Source organism: Alexandromys fortis, unplaced genomic scaffold, assembly GCF_014885135.2.
Source record: "Alexandromys fortis isolate MF-2015 unplaced genomic scaffold, M_Fortis_MF-2015_v1.1 scaffold_31, whole genome shotgun sequence".
NCBI classification, from domain to species: domain Eukaryota; kingdom Metazoa; phylum Chordata; class Mammalia; order Rodentia; family Cricetidae; genus Alexandromys; species Alexandromys fortis.
This window is the reverse complement of record NW_026067974.1, coordinates 1,973,022-1,992,871: the sequence shown is the minus strand read 5'-3', so window position 1 is coordinate 1,992,871 and position 19,850 is coordinate 1,973,022. Positions and strand designations below refer to the sequence as shown.

Below are 19,850 nucleotides of genomic sequence, written 5' to 3'. Positions count from 1 at the left end.
ACTGCTGGCCCTCTTAAACAATTATCCGCTTAGCACTGTAGCCCTCCTGGGAAAACCACTTCAACCTCTCCCTTCAGCTCAAAAGTGCTACGTGTATAATGGTTGGAGGGTCTGGGCTAAGAGGCTGTGGGATCATAGTGGCCAGGGTATTAGTAAGTTTTATTATGCCTGTGACAAAAACTCCTGCCAGCCTAAGGGAGTAAGGGTTTATCCGGGGTTATGGATTAAAGTCCATGACCGCTTGGCCTCATGCACTTGGCAGAGCTTCAGGATAGGAATGTATGGAAGTTCTTCTTCAGTCCTTCCTACACGGAAGTAGAAGGAAGAGGTGTCCATGAAGAGACCTAGGCAAGACAAATGCCCGGTGGCGTGTACCCAGTGACCTAATTCTTGCAACGTGGTCCCTTTTTCCTTTCACTGCCTCTCAGTAACGCTTCCATATTAAGCGTTACTTAATGCAGATTAAGACTGCATCACAATTCTTGAGATCAAACTGGAGCGCATCCTCAACAACACACCCAGAGGTCTTGTCAAATAATCATCTGAGCATTTCTTAGCTCAGTGAGACCGATGGTAATAATTAACCTTAAATAGAGTAGACTGGAGGTTATGGGCATCAGCAGCCTATGGGTGGTGTAGGGAAACGACAAGAGACGGGGTAGCGTCTGGGCTGGTGACGCCTAGACCAGCAGTCAAGAGGACGGGCAATAACATCTGAGAGTGGAGAAGGAAGGAGGAGTCAAGAGAAATACAGAACATGCGCTATCTATACAGAGTAGTCATAATTAAAACCACTTGTTCCCACACTGTCTATGCCAGCATTCACCCGGCTGCATTCTGCAGAATGTTACCCCAAAGGTAAAATGAAATACAGTAATATTTTATTCTAAATCACACATTAATGTGATTAAAGGCCCTGAGAGGTGGTGCCACAGAAAACGAAGGAGTACGGACTTAATCCAGCACTTAAGAACATCTTTTAATAGCCTAGCAAACAGTATATCCCTTCAGCAGCGGACTGGCTGCAGGGAGTTGATTTTTTCACTGCCCTAGACGGGGTCACACAGCAGAGTACTGTATCATCCCGTCCATCTAAGTGTGTCTGCTCAACACCTATTAGGAAACATGGAGGGACAGGCCAACAGAGAGCTGACTTTGAGGATCACATGATAAAGGGTAGCTCTGTAATCACCCACTTGTAAGTGTTCCAGTGACCCCCTAGGACAATCTCTAAAGTCCTGAGGTATTGGCTGTAACATTGTACCAACCTGCTTTTCCTTTTCTCCAGAATTTCCAGGGCAATGAAGCCATGTTTGAGGCTGTGGAGCAGCAGGACCTAGACGCCGTGCAGCTCCTCCTCCACCAGTACACACCGGAAGAACTAGATCTGAACACGCCAAACAGCGAGGGACTGACACCCCTGGACATTGCCATCATGACCAACAACGTACCCATTGCTAGGATTCTTCTGCGGGCAGGGGCCCGAGAAAGTCCGCACTGTAAGTAAACCTAACCACAACAGCCCACGTCATCTATCAGACCTTTGCTCTAGGTCACCAAAATAACCACACAGGAATGGTTGATCCTAAAATTCTTTCCGTGCTTCCAAAGACTTTCGTGCACAGATCAACTAGTGGTTATCACTTGATTGCTCGCTCTTGAAAACACAATAGATGTTACTGAATGGAAGCCTCTCCAAATTACTTTTCCTAAAAGTTTAAATTCAGGCATATGACATCTTCAAATGATTTGATACAGATGTAGGAAGCATTTGTAGGAAATGGATGTGCAAGGGTTTGTGTCTCTGCATCCACAGTCAATGCGGGGACTTCACTCAGACACTTACAACACTCACAAACACTGAGTTAAGACTGACCCAGTCTAGGAAAGCAGTGACAAACTAGATAAACTCCTTGGTCTCACAGAGCACTTGCACCCTAGTGGAATAGACTTCCCATGAGCAAATGAATTGGTAAACTACAACATAAATTCAAATAGTGGTAAATGCTATTAAAAATGAGTAGCAAGTGGTTGACAAAGGAAGAGTCAATTTTAAATAGGGTTGGGCAAGAGAAATTTAGCTGGTATGGTATGGAATTAAGTCCCAGATGATATAAAGCCACTAACCATTAGGCGTGGGCTCTAATCTAGGAAGAATTAACAGTAAGCAGAAGTCTTGAGATGGTCTGAAAGGAAGCTGAAGTGTTGGAATAGAGCAAATGAAAGTGATGACTGTGATTGAAGCCACCAGGATTGGATGGCACAGGGCCTGGTAGTCAGGTGAAGATGTTTTCCTCCTAAGACTGAGGTGAAGATGTTTTCCTCCTAAGACTGAATATGATGGGGAGGCAATGGCATGGGCTTGGATTCCATGGTCTGTTTTACTTTGGAGGGACACTACGATGCTCTGTGACAGATGAATGGAGGAGAAGCAGTTGTAGAGTTGGGTCAACCGGTCAAGGGACCACTTCAATGCATGGTCCATGGAACAGGTGCCAGTTGATGGACTAGCATGACAGTAATGGTGACCAGAGACAGATAGAAGACAGTTGATAGACAGATAGTGCAGATAGACAGTAGATAGGTAAAGACAGATAGTGCAGATAGACAGTAGATAGGTAAAGAAAGACAGACAGGATAGATGATTGACAGATAATAGATAATAGTCATGATATATGATTGATGAATAATAGAGATAGGTGATAGAGATGATAGGTTATTGACAGATTGAAAGAGAAAAAATAGAATAAACAGAGACAAAATTCACACACCATGAAACTCACTCATTAAAAAAAGTAATGTTCTTTAGTAATGCAGAACCAGAAAACCGTCACCCTAATCATTTAAGTACTTCTTTATGCCCCTATAAAAATCCAACACCCTTCACTTCTTACTCTTTGATCTCCTCACCACCCCCAGCCCTAGGAGAAATCAACAGTCATTTTGTGTTGTTGCTGTTTTCACCTATTTGCCTCTTCCAGACTTTTCATACAATGGAATCATATGTAATATGATTAGTTAGGTGCCATTCTGAGTACTTTATAGATACTGACACCTTCAGTCCTCACAGCATCCTGAAGTCAGAGTTCACAACCCCCTTGGTCCAAACTCTCTGATCCAACAACCACAGTGGCTCAGCACCACCGTTTTCTCTCTTCTCTAGAGATTCACCCAACTGCTGTTCCACTCACACTGACTGACTTATTTCCAAGTGGTGGCCCCAGAAGACTGAAAGATCAGAGGAAACTCGTACATGATTAGAAGTCACATCTCAGCTGCCAGATTTCATAAATCACTGCCACCCAAAGACTAGGGACAGAGACAGACACTCGGATCAGAACACTACCTTTGGAAAATCTAAGCTTCCCAAGCCCAGGTCAAAGATCATGAGAAATAGTTGGGGGTAGGGGTTCTTCTGCCTGGTCAGAGGGGGCAGCTCCTTCTTAGCAAAATTTGAATATTCAGATGGAAAGTTTAAAAAAATGAAAGAATAAGCTGAGAGAGATCTCTACTACCTTCTGATTCATTTGCAATAATGTCTGTCCTCAAGATTCAGAAAGGAGGGGGGTGGAGAAAGAATTAGAGGGTTTGGACACAGTGTGCAGACTGAGCCCCATTCTGTAAGAACAAGGAGACTATTCATGCAGATGTTACCACTCCTTGTGCCCTGAACGGGACGAAACATTAGTCCTCCTCACCTGAGCCTTTGCAAAGCATGCATAAGACTCCCAATGTGCCCAAGCCCTTGTGTTTATAGTTAAGCCTCCATAGAAGTGTTCATGTACTGGGCTGGGGATATGGTTCAGTTAGCAGAGGACCTATGTAGCATGTGTGAATCCTGGCTTCAATCCTCAGCACCCACTAGATAAACTGAGTGTGGTAGTATATGCCTGTAATCCCGGCACTTGGGGAAGTGGGGCGGCAGGGATAAGAAGTGCAAGGTCATCCTTGGCAAGAAAGCAAGTTCAATGTAACCTGAGCCTTAAGAGTCAGTACCCAAGTACTAACTATCTGGTAAACCAAAACCAAATATGCTAAGGATTCTGGAGTTTTCTTGCTTCTACTGGGGTGATGACCATATTGTTATCACAATGTTGCAAACAGAGGAACAATAAGTTAAAATGTCTAGGTCTCAGGCCACTTAAGTTACCTTGACCACCCAAGAAATCAAAGTGGCATCTACAGACTCAAACATATGCAAAACAACAAAGAAATATTGGCTGAGTATCCATGAGGCTCCTGCATGCTATCCTTCTGAGTTTTAACAATCTTTTTGCATGTTGTTAATTCAGTTTTCAAGATGGTTTATTTATGATTATGAAAGGTAAGTGATTGTCTTATTTAGGTTTTCTACTGCCGTGATAAAAAAAAAAGCCATGGCCAAAAGCAACTTGGGGAAGAAAGAGTTTGTTTCAACTTACAGTTCCACTTCTTAGTCCATTGTTGAGGCAGAAACCTTGAGTTTCTTGAGCAGGAAGCTAGAGGCAGGAACTGGAACAGAAGCCATGGAGGAGTGCTACTTCCTGGCTTGCTCCTCATGGCTTACTTGGCCTGCTTTCTTACATATAGCAGCCAGGACCACGAGCCCAGGCATGGTACCACCCACACTGAGCTGGGTCCTCCCAAATCAACCATCAGTCAGGAAAACGTTCCACAGTCTTGCTCACAGGCCAGTCTGGGAACATTTCTCAGTTGAGGTTCCCTCTTCCCAAATGACTCTAACCTGTATCGAGTTGACATCAAACTAATCAGCACATTGGCCTAAGATCACAGTTCACAAACAGATATCAGTGACCCAAGCCCATATCCATTGGATGCTAATCCTGAAGATCCTTCTATACCAGCTTACCGTCTTTCTGAATAACCAACATGGAGGGCTGTGGCCAGCAGCTCCTGTATCTTTCCTTCCGAGCTATTTGCTGAAATCCTGTCAACTCTTTGTTCTGTTGTGAGCACTGGGGAGCCATTTGTGTTGGATAAAGGCAGGATAGAAGAACACAGTGTTTGCAGAAATTTTAAATTCACTTTCTAAATCAAGTACAAAAGAAACAGGATTGCTTCTGTCCAGGAGCACGAGCTATCCCAGGAGAAAAGTGGCAGCCTGCTGTCTATATAACCGGAGGCAAACACCTGCTCCAAACTACTCCCAAGCTGAAAAGGCATGACTTAAGAGGAGAAAAATCCCAACAACCTCTTTAAATTCTTCGAATGCTTTGCATATACAAAAATGTTGTTGCTGGCTGAAGGGACAGCACATTCACTAAAATGTATGGAGGCCTGAATTTAATTCCAAGAACCCACAAAACGAGGCCAGGAACAAAACTGCAGCCATGTAGCCTCAGCACTAGGAGGAGGTGCAGACAGACAGATCCCTGGGGTTCACCGGCAACCAGGCTAGACTTACGTGATGAGCTCCAGGTCAGTGAAACATAATTTCTCAAAACATAAAGCACAAAACACTCAATGAAACCCAGAGTTGACCTCTGTCCCCCCACATGCACCAACCACACACTAACTTCACCCACATACACCCTCACACACATGAACAGGCACTTATTCAAACACATGCACTCACGTATAATAAAATCATGCGTTTCTCGACATCACCTCACTTGATCCTCACAACTGACTTGTCAGGTAGGAGGTATTTTTCTCATTTTTTTCTGTGAAGAAACTAGAAAGGGAGAAAGTCAAACCATTTACCTAGCGTGACCAAGCCAATGGGGGAGAGCCAGGATCTGAACCCAGGTGTAACTTTCACGGTCCCTCACCATCACACATTAGATGCTCGACTCTTCCCCTCCCTCGCTCTACATCTGCTTCCCTAGTGACTGCCCACTCCTTTACAGCAGACTGCACAGCCTCCAATAGAGCTCATTTCCTTCTTCTTCCCCCACCCCCCCGGGTCCTTTTCTGCTCAAAATTCACCCCATGTTCTTTTAGCTTTGCCAACCAAGGAGCCCAACATGATTCAGAAGGAAGACTTGTATAACTTGCCCTATTCCTTATCAGGAATCACAACTTGGTTGCCTTCGGGATTTATTTATTTCTAAAGCCGTGGACCCTGAATTGCAGAGCTAAGAGGGTGTTTGTTATGAGCGTGAGCATGGACTGACACGCAACCATGTATTTTTCCCCAAGCACAGGGCATGTCCCAGAGGCTGCCAGTCAAAACGGCAGAGTCTCTGACCTAATCAGGAGATGAATCCGCTATCTCTTCAGCAATTATTTTCTGTTCCTCCCACTTTTCAGCAAGTAGCACAAAGTAGAAGAGTTCTATTACCATGTGTTTCAAGAGCCCAGTGGATGCTAAAAGCTATGGCTAGCGTCGCTTACGTATGTGTGGCTATCACTCTATTTAACTCTATGCATAATCACATACAATGGTTCCCCTGTACATATCCAGTGAGAGATTAATGATGACACTCGTAATAAAACGTAACAAGTTAATATTATTACTCTCACACTTTGGGGAACACTATTTAAGTAAAATAAATATTATTTTTGAACCCAAGGACTGCAATGTCATGAAAGTCCCTCTGATTCTTGGAGATGATGACTTTGATGACTAACGGGCGGGTACCATGGGTAAAGAGATGGCCCACATTCCAGGTGGTACGGAGGAGGACAGTGCTAGATTTGACCGTGCTACCCAGAACAGAGTGCCATTGAAGCCTTAGGAAATGTTTGCTTTGGGGAATTTTCATTGACTATGTTTGGCCCACAGCTGGCTGTGAGTAACTGAAGCTATGGAAAGCGAAACTCAGTTATCCTCAGGGGAGCTGCTGTAACATTCGCTGCTACTGAGGAAAACATTGGCTGTTGCTGAAGGGACATGGCACATGTTTCCCCGCAGCCTGAAAGAGGCTAGGATACAGGCGAGAGCCCGGAAGGACTACCACTGGGGACCACCCTAAGCGCAGGAACCATAGGACTTTTGCTCTGGGCATTGATGGCTTTTCAATAGCTAAGACTCACACTCTGTGGAGCAGCTGCTATCTGAAGAAGCCTTGCTATCCTTGTGTATAAAATCCCCAGCCAAGCTCTCTACCTAACTTACCATATCTCTACTAATCACAGCCCAACAGTCATGGAGGCAGTGTTACTGAATCATCAGCGAGAGTCTACCCAATTGGAGGCTGCCATTAAGTTGGTACCATGAATGCCTGCCAACACCAGTCCTAAAAGCACCAGCTCCTTTGGAGTCCTGCCACGTTCAGATCTGGTCACACTCATGGATCTTTGCCTCGTCTTTTAGTCCCAATATTATAATAGATCATCAGAAAGCTTCAGTAGAAACTTTAGTCTTCTGACACCTCCATCTATAGGAGAAAAAGATATAAATTTCTCAGGAACTTATAACTTTGGAGCATTTGGGGGTATGTGGGGGTACTTCTGCTCCTGTGATTTTCTAGGCACAATTGCAAAGTTTGATCATCAGTGTACCTGGCTCCTGTTCAGTTCTCACTGTCTAATGATGTGGACCAGCAAAACTGTGGGATGCTCCTCAGTGTGGATTTTTCTTCCCCTTCCCTTGCCTGGCATCTTCCTGTCTCCCTAGAACCCTCCCGACTGCTGCACAGCGAGCCCCTCCCACACCTCTATTCAGGGACTTTGCACAATACCAGCACAGAGCCGCTGTCACTTGCAGACAGTCCAGCCCCCGGCACACAGGCTGTGCCTCTCATGTCTGCTGTAGTCAGGAGTCTGCACTGAGAACGGGGCAGGCTGTGTCTGAGAGGTGTGACTATAAACTAATGAGGTTGGCTTTGTGTAAACAGCCGCAGCAGAAAGTCTGCAAGCCAAGCCAATGTTAGTCTTTACCAGGGCCCTCCTGGGAGACCCCGCGCTCACGCCAGCAGCACTGCCACGGCTCCAAACACTTTTGGGATTGTCCTCGGAGTCTGTGCATGAGAAAACCAGACTTGTTGATTAGTCACACCTGATTTTTGTTCCAAAACAGCGTTGCCCAGCGTCATCCTTCTCCACCATCCCCGGACTGGGCCACTCTCAAAGGACAAAGGTTTGCTGCCATAAAGAATATGGGGAAATGAGCCATACATGGATCTCATGAGTGAGATACATACTCTTATCTGCCTCATTAAAAGAGGTGTGTAAATCCTCACCCCGACTTACAAGTCTGCTCTTCAAAGCTTCCCTCCTCCAGTATGTCCCCTTCTGTCCCTTGTGCATGCCACACTATCTTGCCACAAGAACTTTGCTTTGTTCACTCTACTTGAGGCGCTTGAAGACTTTGAATCTTGATCACTACATGTTCAACATCTGAATATCCATATTTCCATATGAAGACAAAGATTTTTACCAAGTATGAAGTGGCTTGACCCTATTTTATGTTTCTAAATAATGACTATCGGGTGGCTTGGGTCTCAGTTTCAATCACCCGCTCTTCAACAATGGCTGCTTCTTTCTCTTAATTTCCAAATAGCTGATTGACAGGCAAAATGTGATTATCTTCAAAGCAGAAGAGTTGGATATTTGTAAGCACTGAGAAATAATTACCATAATCAAATTAATTCGCATACTCAACATCTTCATGTTGTACGTGAGATTCCCCAGAGCTTGTTAAGCTTCTAACTGAAAGTTTACAGCCTTCGATACACCTCTCCCAGCCTCTGGTGCCTGTCGACCCACCTTCTATTCTCTGGTTCCATGATTTGGACATTCAAAGGCTCACATATACATGTAATCATGCACTTGGTCTTTCTGTGTTCTGGCTTCTCTAGGCTCATCCACATTATTGCAGATGGCAGGTTTTCCTTCCCTTGAGAGTTAGCTTTTGCTTTGAGTTTCTGATGTACCCCACATAGAATAAGCTCTCTCTGGCAAAACCTAAAGCATTACAGATAACATTTAACAATGTCTGTGACTGCCGTTAACAATGCCTTTGTGTACATAGGCTCCTATCTGGAATTCCCAACATTCCCACTGCTATCACTCCAGAAGGAATCCATACTTCTCCCCCATTCCACACACACTCACCATCACACAGTGAAAGATAACTACTGGAGATGGTACTTTTAAGTCAAATCTTCAGCACCAACTAAAAATCAAATTTGTGGACTGAAGGAGTCCCGGTTTCAAATTCCACCTCTGAAATTTTGTAAGAAAAATCTTTAGCCTCTTTATGCCTCAGTTTCTTTATCTGTAAGATGGATATAATCTTGTGTTAGCTATTATCTATATCACTAGGTATTAAATCACCCCAAACTTAGCAAATAATGACATTTATCTAAGTATATATGAGTTAGACATGTGGGGCTGGATTTATCTGAAATGGACGTTCAGGGCATCCCTACAATGGCTATCACCTTGCAGTTGAATGGAGTTACGGGATCTGTCCCATTGCTCACTCAGGGCCACAGCTGGCACGAGCTCTGCATCCCTGACTCCATGGGCCTCTCCACATGACAAGATGATGATGTTGCAGTAGATGTCTCTAAGTGATAAGGTTCTAGTAGGTGAGAGAGATCAAGCAAGGCAGAAACAAGTGTCCTTTGCCACCTAATCTCAGCTGCGACATGATATCGTGACCACCCCTGCATACCGTGTGTGTGGAGGAACATCTGGAGAGGACGGAGGTAGACGGATGCTCCTGGAAGACTGGCTGCCATACTGTCAATCTAGGACAGTGGGACAGTTATGGATGCGGTGGACTAGTACCTTTCAAGTCCTTCACTCGTGCCCTGGCATGCTATAAACACCCCCTGACCTCCCAATACTGTCATTCAATATAATTCTAAGAAAAAAAATCCAGGAACTGTCATTGAATATAATTCTAAGAAAAAAAAAATCCAGGAGCTTCTGGAAAAGAATTTACATGTTTAGCATCCACTACATGGGTTCTGTGGTAAAAATAGACAGAACCAGCACTGAAGATTGTGTGTGCTGGTACCCCTAATACCACACACTTTTTGAAGACTGTAGAACTGTGCTACGAACTACCCTGTGCAACACAGAAACTATTAGCCATGTGTCACTCACAATCTCTTAAAATATGGACCAGAATGAGCCCACACTCTACAGCCTGCCAACTGCTAACAAGGATGCCAAGGATATATCTACAAGGGGAAAAGAGTGACCTCCCTAGCAGGTGGCGTTGGATACCCCCAAATGTGAAAATGAAATCAGGCCCCTACTTCACACCACATATAGATCAGCACAAAAATGTATTAAAGTCCTAAGTATGAGACTAAACTACAAAGTTGCAAATAAAAACAAAGGGAGAAAATTCCATGATGCTGGTCTGGACAATGACTTTTTGGATTTGACCCCAAAAGCACGAGTAAGAACAAAAATCGGTAACATCAAACTAAAAAGCCAATGGATACTAATGAAACTTGGGAGAAGAAACAAGCAGAGATGGAAGATATCTATAAACATGCATCTAACGAGGGAGTCAATGCCCAAAATACAGAAGAAACTCAAATGAAAACTCAGCTAAGAAATGGACAAGACTCCTGAGCAGACAGACTCAAAAGAAGATGCCCAATGACCAACAGCACTGTGGAGAAGTACTCAACACCACCAGCCTTAGAGAGATGCAAGTCAAAAGCCACAGCAAGATATAATTTTACACTTGTCAGAACCGCTCTTCTGAAAAGACAAAACGTAAGTGTCGGTGAAGATGTGAGAAGGGAACCTTTTATGCTGTTTGGTGCGGATGGAAATTGGTCAAAACAATTTGGAAAATATATGGCATTTCCTCTAACAACTATAAATAGTCTAAGGATGTGGCCCACTGGTAGAGCACATGCTTAGCATATGTGATGTCCTGGGTTTGTTACTAAAGCACTAAAAATAGTATTATCATATGATCCAACAACCCCGCTTCTGGGTGTTTACCCCAAAGATCTGGAATGTTTGTCAAACAGACGTCCATGCTCCCATAGCCACTGCAGCGCCGTTTGCAGCAGCCAAGTTACGGAAGGGACCTGGGTGTCCTTCAGCAGCTAGGCTGATGAGGGAAATGTGGGATGGGCACACCATGAAATGACACTTGGCCTCGTTGAGAAAGGAAATTCTGCCCTTTGTGACCACATGGAGGCAATTGGAGAGCCTTATCCTAAGTCAGGCACAGAAAAGACAAATCCCATCTGATCTGACTTGTGCAGGGAACCCCAAAACACAGACTCACAGAAACAGAGAAGAAAAATGGGGGTTGCAGAGGCTGGATGGAGAGGCATGGGGAGATAATAGCCAGAGGACAGAACATCTCAGTTCAAGAGAAGACTGCATTTTCAATCCATCTCCCATATAGTTAATGATACTGTACACTTATATTTTCCTAAGCCAGTACATTTTAAATGTCATCATCACCGAAAGTAAAGCTCTCAAGTGAAGTGCACGCTTTAATGAGCTTAATCTCATGATTTTACATTGTATTAATAAATTACAGACCCACCTCATACCCTATTCATGTAAACAATTAAGTTTCCAGTTTACAATAAAACAAAATTTATTATTAAAAATATATGTATCCCAAAATCAAAAAGCATTAGAAAGGTGAAATCCATACTGGCTTTCAAAGGTCTAGTACAAAAGCATTTAGCATAAAATGCCTAGTCTTCCACAGGTTGCGAGTAGGAACAATAACAGTTTAGACATGTTGAGTTAGCTACGCTACAGTTTTAAACTCCCCTCACCTGTTTTTAATGTTAATGAGAGGAGATTTTCCTGATGTGGCTTGGACTCTACAGCTGTAGACAGTGTGAAGAGCGTCCTAATAAGATGTGGTCATCCCACTCAAACCTGATCTGAACTCCCTAAGCAACCTGGCAAAAACGTGTGGAGCATTTGCTCCCTCCCCTTGAATTGAGTGCTCCCTGGCTGGGAGGGCACCCTCTCCCTCATGAAAGATGCCTCCTTAAGGCTTCACCAGCTACCTGGCTTGTGTAACAGAGGCTCTATAGAGCCCCTGCCCAGGTGTGATGGCCCTAGGAGAAGAAAGCCCTGCCGCAGTTAAAACGAGACATCTCTGGGTCTCTGCAACCATTGCAACTGGACTCTTAGAGACATCACAGCTGGAGACCCAAAAGAAGCCAAAGTGGACTTTGAGTTCTGGATTTCAACAAGCCAAGCAGATTGGACCTGAATGCCAAGTGTCTTGACGGTAAGGGTTTCTTTAACGTCATACGTTTAATCACTAAAATGCCTGTGCCTTACTTCTCTTGGCATCACTACCTTAAACCAAGTTCACTGCAGAATTGTTGGATGGTTGTCACTTATGATCAACAGAGATAAATCTTATGAACTGCCTTTCTTCGTTGCCCAGAGGATATTGGCTCTCAGGGCAAGGTTTATATCAAAGTGACCCCGCTTTCCCCTCTGAAATAACAGATAGCATGCACTTTGACATCATTTATGAGTGTGTTACGTTTCTAAAAAGTAGCTGGAATAGATTTTTTTTAAAAGATCTGGAACAAGAGATTATTTTTTTTGGTGGAAAAAGACCAAGCTATTACATAAGACTAAATTTGGGTTTATTTTTTGGTGTGCTTCTAAAAATAAATAGGAGTGATATTAATAAAAACCTGTGTGGAGATTATCACTAACTTAGCATGGTTTGTGAGGTGGGCACCATTGTTGTGCCCGTTTTCAGGCAAGAGCTTGTGTTCAACATGGCAGAGTGACTGGCTAAAACTGTGCACTTTTTTTGGAAAAAAAAAAAAAAACTAAAAGTACATTTGACTTGATAAACAGTTTCAGGTATACACACAATGAGACAAAATACAAAACTATTTCAGAAGATAATTTGTTTGATGTGCTCGCATCCAGCACACTACCAGACAAATCAAAGAATTCAGAAGCCAAGATATGTGCTGACCTTTTTTTTCTACTGAGGGTGCAGCTCCCCAACATCTGGCTACTGATCATCAGCCACAGCAGTAAGCACACAGCCAGAGCTAAGGCAGAGGAACCAAATTTACTCACATTAACTAAGGCCACCATGCAGGCAAAAAAAGGTGACCTGTGCATATTTGTGGTGGCTGAGATCTGGGAATGCAATTAGAAAATGTGGGAGCGTGTCAGTTGCAAGAGAGGCAGTCAAATGTGGAATGGGGGAGCAGCAGTGATGTGTGGGCCAGTGCTCACGTGACATCATGTTTTGTTTGAAAATGTGCGGTATGTTAAAATGTCCTGCAACCAAAGAATGGATAAAGAAAATGGACATCTAAACAGTGGAGTATTATTCAGCTGTTACAAAAAAAAATGCCTGGAATGAGGAAGAAAAAAATCATCCTGAGTGAGGTAACTCAGACCCAGGAAAACAAACATGGCGTGGACTCACTTCTAGGTGGATATTAGCTGTAAAGTAAAGATAATCATGCTACAACCCTCAGGCCCAGAAAGGCTAAGAAACAAGGACACACGGATCTCTCTGGGACCGTACATCTTTTAAGGATACCGCATGATGTCTAGGTACCCCCAAGGTACCTTTGAGGGTTACCTCCATTCTTGGAAACAACCATTTACAAAGCATATTTCTTGCCGAAGACAAGGACACTGCTTCCAATGCCGCTGCTTGAGGATCAATGAAGTTCTCTTTGCAAGCAATGGCTTTGCAAGGCAAAGATGGCTCAGAGTTTGGGGTGCAGCCAAGCTGGGATAAGGATCCTTCCTATCACTGAGATGAAGCGATTGTCTAGAGCCTTGTTTATCTCATCAATAAGAAAGAGGAGAATGGCAACAATAAAAATAATGTGTTGTAAATTGCAAAAAAAAATCCATTATCACCATTAAAAGCAAATGTATTCATTTTTCGCAAGAAAATCAAAGCAATTATTCCCTCAAAACCTCAAGTAAATTAAAATTAGAGGCTTGCACGATGGCTCTGTGGAGAAAAGTAAACCACAGCTCCTGCAGAGGGCCTAAGCTGAGCTCCTAGTGCCAACATTGAGTGCCTCACATCAGCCTTTATCTCCCAACTCCAAGGCATCCTGCGCCTACAGAGACAACATGACTAAAAATGAAACTTTAAATTTTTAATTTTTTTTAAAAAAAATTTCAAATTACCCTGCATGCTGCCCTCATTCATATTTTCAAACTTTTTTGCAGCCAGGTCCCATTCAGCAGTTGTGGTGGAAGAGTGAAAGAATGAAATGGCTAAGGATCTGCCGTTCCTAAGCTAGAGTCCAGCACTAGACAAAGTCCATTCAGCGCCGTCACTATTTATCTCAAGATTTAAACAGTAACCCTAATTGTGTTCTTTGAACACGAAGTTCCTTCCCCACCTCCCCCCCCCCCATCCCATAGTTAATTAGCTGGGCAGGTCTTATAACAAATTCCCACTCTGAAGCACTGGGTGGTAGAAATACTGTTGATAATTAAACACCACAATAGCAGGGAGCCTGTCTCAGGAGCCGTGAAGTGGTCTTGCCCCCGCCGGACGGCTTGCCACACACCCACAGACCCTCTATTGTGCTGCCTGTGGCTGCTCAGAGGGACAGTCGCTGGGCTGCAGAAGGGACCAACTGCTAGGAAAAAGAAAAAGCTAATACTTGCAGAGGTCAGGACACGAGAAAACAGCCTGCAGGCAGAAATGAAAGTGGAATCGAGACCCAAGGCAGGGAGCAGAGGATGGCCAGGAAAAAAAATCAACCAGAAAACAGGCATGACCCCTGCCCCCATTTCCGATCAAACAGCCAAAACGAGGGTGCCAATTATAAGCTGAATATAAACTGCAATATGTAAATCACAAGTTGATTTATATTCCCTTTGATTTGGAGAAGAGTTCTCTGAGTTCTTGAAGGTGTTTAAGAAGACTGACTAAATCACCCTGCTTGCCTGGATTCCCGCTTCTTCATCTTTAAAATAGGGAGAGTAAAATGGTTCCCACCCTCAAGTCAAACCACAAACAAAAGAAGGTCCCCAGAACAATTTTAAAGGTACCAAAACCTACCCCATCACATATCCACTCATGATCAAATTACCCAGCTTGATACAATCATCGTATTCGCTTGCTTTTGCCTAAATAAATCTACCCAGTTAAGTCGATTATCTCATTGGACAGATGCTACTATTGGCAGTTAAAAGGGTCATTAATAATAGGCAGAAACATGGCTGTTTTATAAGTCAGCTGGTTTGGTAGCAAAAAAAAAAAGTCTTTCAAAGGGGTGTTTTATTAAGCTATTAAAAAAATTCATAGGAAAAAAATATAAAGATTTGCCTGGTGAGATGGTTGGAGAACACAGGTTCAGCCTTTGAGATTGGTCCACACGATTGCCTGTAACAACAGAGGCCAGTGAGTACAGTCTCAGGGACACCTGGGGCTGAATCTGGAAAGAAAAAAGATTTCAAAATACTTTCTCTTTTTCAAAAATGTAAATCTTCAGGCTTTTAGGATTTTTTTTTCCCCCATTCGCCTCCAGAATCAACACACCTGTCATTTCTAAACAATATGTTCTCACTCGGTTCTGCAAGGAGAATCCAGTGTTCTAAAAGAACAGCGACACGGAAGGATAGTGGTTCCTGAGATGCCCTCCAGTCCCTGTCCCACCCACCATCACCACTGCACCCTGCAGTGGCAGAACCATGCTTTTTTTGCACAGCACTGGATTGTAGCCCCTTTGGACCAGGCACCTGACTGTAGAAGCCGAAGGTGCCCTCCTAGAAGATTCGGAGAGGGCAAAACTGCCTTATGGTGAGGAAAAGGACTGAAGCCCTGGAGGAGCAGAGCGGGCAGAAGTAAACCGTGTTGTCAGGGAAAGCAGGAAAAAATGTCAGGGGCAGGGAAGGGGAGCCACGCACAGACCTCGAGAGAGAAGCTGTCCATCTGAAATGCCACCTGGAACGCCAACCCATAATAACTGTTGTGGATTATAAAAATTAATAGGGGGGGATTTCGCAGTATTAGAAAAAATTTATTTTCATAAATCATGTGCCTATCACCCAAGTGTTGACGCATGCGTGCAATTCAAACACCAGGTTTACAATAAAAGGCCCAGTGAGTAACTTAACAAGGGCAATTCCTCCATTTTCTCTCTAATTTAGAGCGGGAGGAGGAGGGGGCAGCAGGGAGAGGGTGCGGTTACTGGGTCAATTAATCAACCTGAAAACTGTGACACAAGCTCTGACGCCTAACCTATGTCTAAAAATACACAAATGTATACGAATTTGTTTTAAACTGTCAATGCCTATATTTAGGGCCTTCCCAGCAAGCCTATAATGAGACTGTGTTTGAGGGCTTCAGTCGGAGCAGACTCTACCATTAATCTGAAGTTAGTTAAATTAACAGCATTTAGTACTGCCTTGTCAGTCTTAACAGCTCCAGGAAATTGCACCTTGAGGCTACTAATATTGCCAATTTTTCCACTGGAGCGTTTGCGCATGGAGATGTGTGTATGTGTGTGTGCGTGCATTTTTTTTCCTCCCGGACCTCCCTATTCATGGACCGTCATGGCCTCTCTACATCCCCAGCACTTAGATTATCATTTATTCTGGCCTCCGTTAGCCTCCCTGGGGGATTCTGCACAGCGTAGCTGCTCAGTCAAAGCGTTTTTTTAAACTTTCTATTTATTTGTTTATTTTTCTGTCATGGCTCATGACTGAGGCTTTAAAACAAGAAGTGTGACAGCATTTCGAGTACATGATTGACTGCTGTGACAACATTCATTAGCCGTGCCAAACCTGCAGCAGAACACAGTCCCGGGTGTTCCGAGCAGCAGCTCTAAGAAGAAAGAAGAAAAGAAAAAGAAGAAAAAAAAAAAGAGAGAGACTCAACTAATTTTTCATTGACCTCATCTGTAAATAAATTTAGACTGATGATGCTCAGGGGCAATAATAAATTAGTATTCATTTCCTGTAATTAACGCAGACATGCTTATGAACACAGAGTATCTGAATAGACAACCACCTAATTTCCATTTCAAAATACGCCTAACACATTTTCACTTGAGTTATCTTCATCATATTTCCCATTAATTATAAAGAATGAAATGGGTGGGTTTTGCTTCCCACTCATCAGAAAGAAATATTGTTTTGGTCACAGGGAGCGTCAAACACATTCTCACAGGGGGTGGCGAGCACATTCCAATAACACATCTGCAGACCTTGCCGCTGGCTTTTGTCCCTGTTCCTGTGGTCCTCGGCCACCTTTCCAGAGGGAGGCTGTCTCCTGTCTTGCCACCAGTTGGGAGGGGCTCCTCAGAAGTGACAGGTGACCACCTAAGCAGACCCTCCCAGGCAGAAGACCACAGGATGCAGTCTCACAGGCCAGCCCAAGAATGGGCAACTTCTACGGCTGCTATACATCTGACCACACAGGGCAGACTGATCTAACAACATGATGGAAGCCAAGTGGTGCTTGGGATGCACTGGTACAATCCAAAGGCAAGGCTCTAGTAAGTCTGGCTCTCTGGGGCATGGATATTTCTGGAGAAGGTACATTCCTGGAGCCAGACCACAGTCGAAGATCAGTGTAGGGTCCAGCCATCGAAACTCCCTAGCTCAACTGTTGCACCAGCTTGAGATACTTCATTAGCAATGTAGAAAATGGTGAATACTAAAAGAATCCCAAGACATGCATGCAAAGTTTGCTCGAGGCTGATAAGAATGTGACAAGGGCACAAAATTTAATATTTTCTTTTAAAAAAAATCAACTTTGGTAGAATGTAGTTTGTTCCATCTTGGCCTGATGGAGCCTCTGCTCCCGTGTGTGTGTGTGTGTGTGTGTGTGTGTGTGTGTTCCTCCAAATGTCATCAACACAATCATAACTGGTTATGCCGAAGGAGTTCCCTGGGAAGCATGTGACAAAATGGCCGAAGAGCTGTGGGAATGTCTTCATTTGCTGAATTGACCACTAAACAGTGAATGTCAGTGTTAGGCCTTATCGTAAGATAGTTGATAAGAAACACAGAGCCCACGCTCTCCAGAGTTTTTCAAAGGCAGAGATACGCAGACAGCCTAAAGCAACCACGCTTCCTAAGGACGGTCATCTTATCTCTTTCTTCCTAGTTGTCAGCCGAGAAAGCCGAGCCATGCACCTCAACACACTAGTCCAGGAGGCCCAGGACAGAGTGAGTGAGCTGTCTGCCCAGGTGGAGAATGAAGGCTTCACTCTGGACAACACCGAGAAGGAGAAGCAGCTGAAGGCTTGGGAGTGGAGGTCCCGGCTCTACCGACGCATGAAAACCGGCTTCGAGCACGCCAGTGAGTATGCGCGCAGAGGATGGAGGCACGTGACAAGGCTGAGCTTTGGTTAGAGACAGCCAGGCCTTTTACCGATTTCTCAACTCTCCAGTCGTAGATGGCTGCTGTCAGCCTCTTTGGGGCAAGAACTCTGGGAGGCTGTAAAAGGGGCTTTTGTCTTGCTTAATTTTCTGGCTCCCAATTGGTTCCCTGGCCACAGCCGTGAGCCCTGGGTGCTTCTGGCCTCCCTCCACCGCATCTCGGCTCATCTAGCACTTCCCACCAGCTACGCCCTAGTGCCTAATGGCCCGATGGTCTGATGGCCTGAAGTGGCTATATTTTGGGATGTGGAGCTGGAAAAATATTTATTTGCCTATTTGTCCAGCTTCTGCTTCAACTTTACAAGCTTAAAGTGTTTTCAACTCTCTACTGTATTTTTTTTTTTAGAGAGAGCTATAAACTGAACTTAATACAACAGAGAAAGATAGTCAGCTGGCCCATGAATTATGCTTTTGTCTGCCTTTTCATTCTTTCTACCAGTTCTTTTGGCTTGGTTAAGACAGTCCAGGTTAGTGCTTACTGGCAGTGCAAAATTCACTGCTGAGTGAAGGCCCTGATGTGAGAACGTATCCAGCCCAGATGTTTGTGAACCACTAAACTCTCATTCTATAAGAATTTTTTTTTTAATCCTGGAAGATTTCATTAGGACGAAAATGTCCAACTCAAACACTTGCGAAGCCCTGCTCTCGTTCTAAAGGATTTAAACAACTAAAAGAAACGGAGTTAAAATTCCAAATACAAAGAAAAAAGTCAGTTCTATCATTTAAAAGCCCCTGCCTCACAGAATGCCCAAGCCAATGAGCCGACTCTGGAAGATGATTAAATGCCAAATACAGGGGTTGTGATGACGGCGCCATAGGTTAGAGCATTTGTTGTGCAAGCATAAAGACCTGAGTTTGAACCCCTGGCACTCACGAAATACTCCAGGCATGGCCACACCACAACTCCAGCGCTGTGTTGAGAGTGGAGGGCAGGAGGATCGCTGGGGTTGCTGGCTGCCAGTCTAGCTCCAGGTTCAACGAGAGACCCTGTCTCAAGGGAATAAAGTGGAGGGTGCTCTAGCAAGATACACTACGTTCTCCTCTGGGTCATGCACATGCACACACACTTGCGCATGCATGCATGCATGCACTGAGCCTTTTAAGGAAAATGTTCACAAGGGAAGGCAAGTGGGCTGTGCAAACCAGCATCTGCAAAGTGTCTGCTCCCACCGTCCCACGAAGAGGCAGGAGTGTGTTTGGAAAGGACCTGAGAAGCTAAGACTCTGATGGTTTTCTTTCTCTGTCAGGAGCCCCGGAGGTGCCAGCCAATGTCTGTCTCCTGGTAACCAGCAGCACATCCCTCACTGTCAGCTTCCAGGAGCCCCTCAGTGTCAATGCAGCTGTAGTGACCAGGTACAAAGGTACTGCACTCCCTGTCTTCTCTCCCTGCGCCTTCCTGGAAAGGGATCTGGGGCGTGGGGATGGATGGTGTGCTTTGTGTGTCTGGTTCCACACTACTGGGGTTGTTCTTATCCCCTTTGCTTTTGAAGTCAACATAGAGCCCTGCACATCATTGTAAAGGTTCAGGGAGGTGACTGAGAATAAGTCACAGGTATATTGAACAGGACCGGGTGGTCATTCCCTCACTGAACGTCTCGTTC

At 44.4% G+C, this 19,850-nt stretch overlaps 1 protein-coding gene and 1 long non-coding RNA gene across 3 annotated transcripts in view; one reads left to right on the top strand and one right to left on the bottom strand.

The window, feature by feature from the left end:
* The window catches only part of LOC126510281 (uncharacterized), a 279,138-nt gene that overhangs the window by 98,164 nt on the left and 161,124 nt on the right, over nucleotides 1-19,850 (bottom strand). The window lies entirely within an intron of this gene.
* The window catches only part of Ankfn1 (ankyrin repeat and fibronectin type III domain containing 1), a 322,416-nt gene that overhangs the window by 190,014 nt on the left and 112,552 nt on the right, over nucleotides 1-19,850 (top strand). The window contains exons 5-7 of the mRNA XM_050156778.1: nucleotides 1,289-1,499; nucleotides 17,975-18,169; nucleotides 19,497-19,610. Of these exons, the coding sequence (XP_050012735.1) occupies nucleotides 1,289-1,499; nucleotides 17,975-18,169; nucleotides 19,497-19,610 (520 nt within the window). The remainder of the gene's footprint in view (nucleotides 1-1,288; nucleotides 1,500-17,974; nucleotides 18,170-19,496; nucleotides 19,611-19,850) is intronic.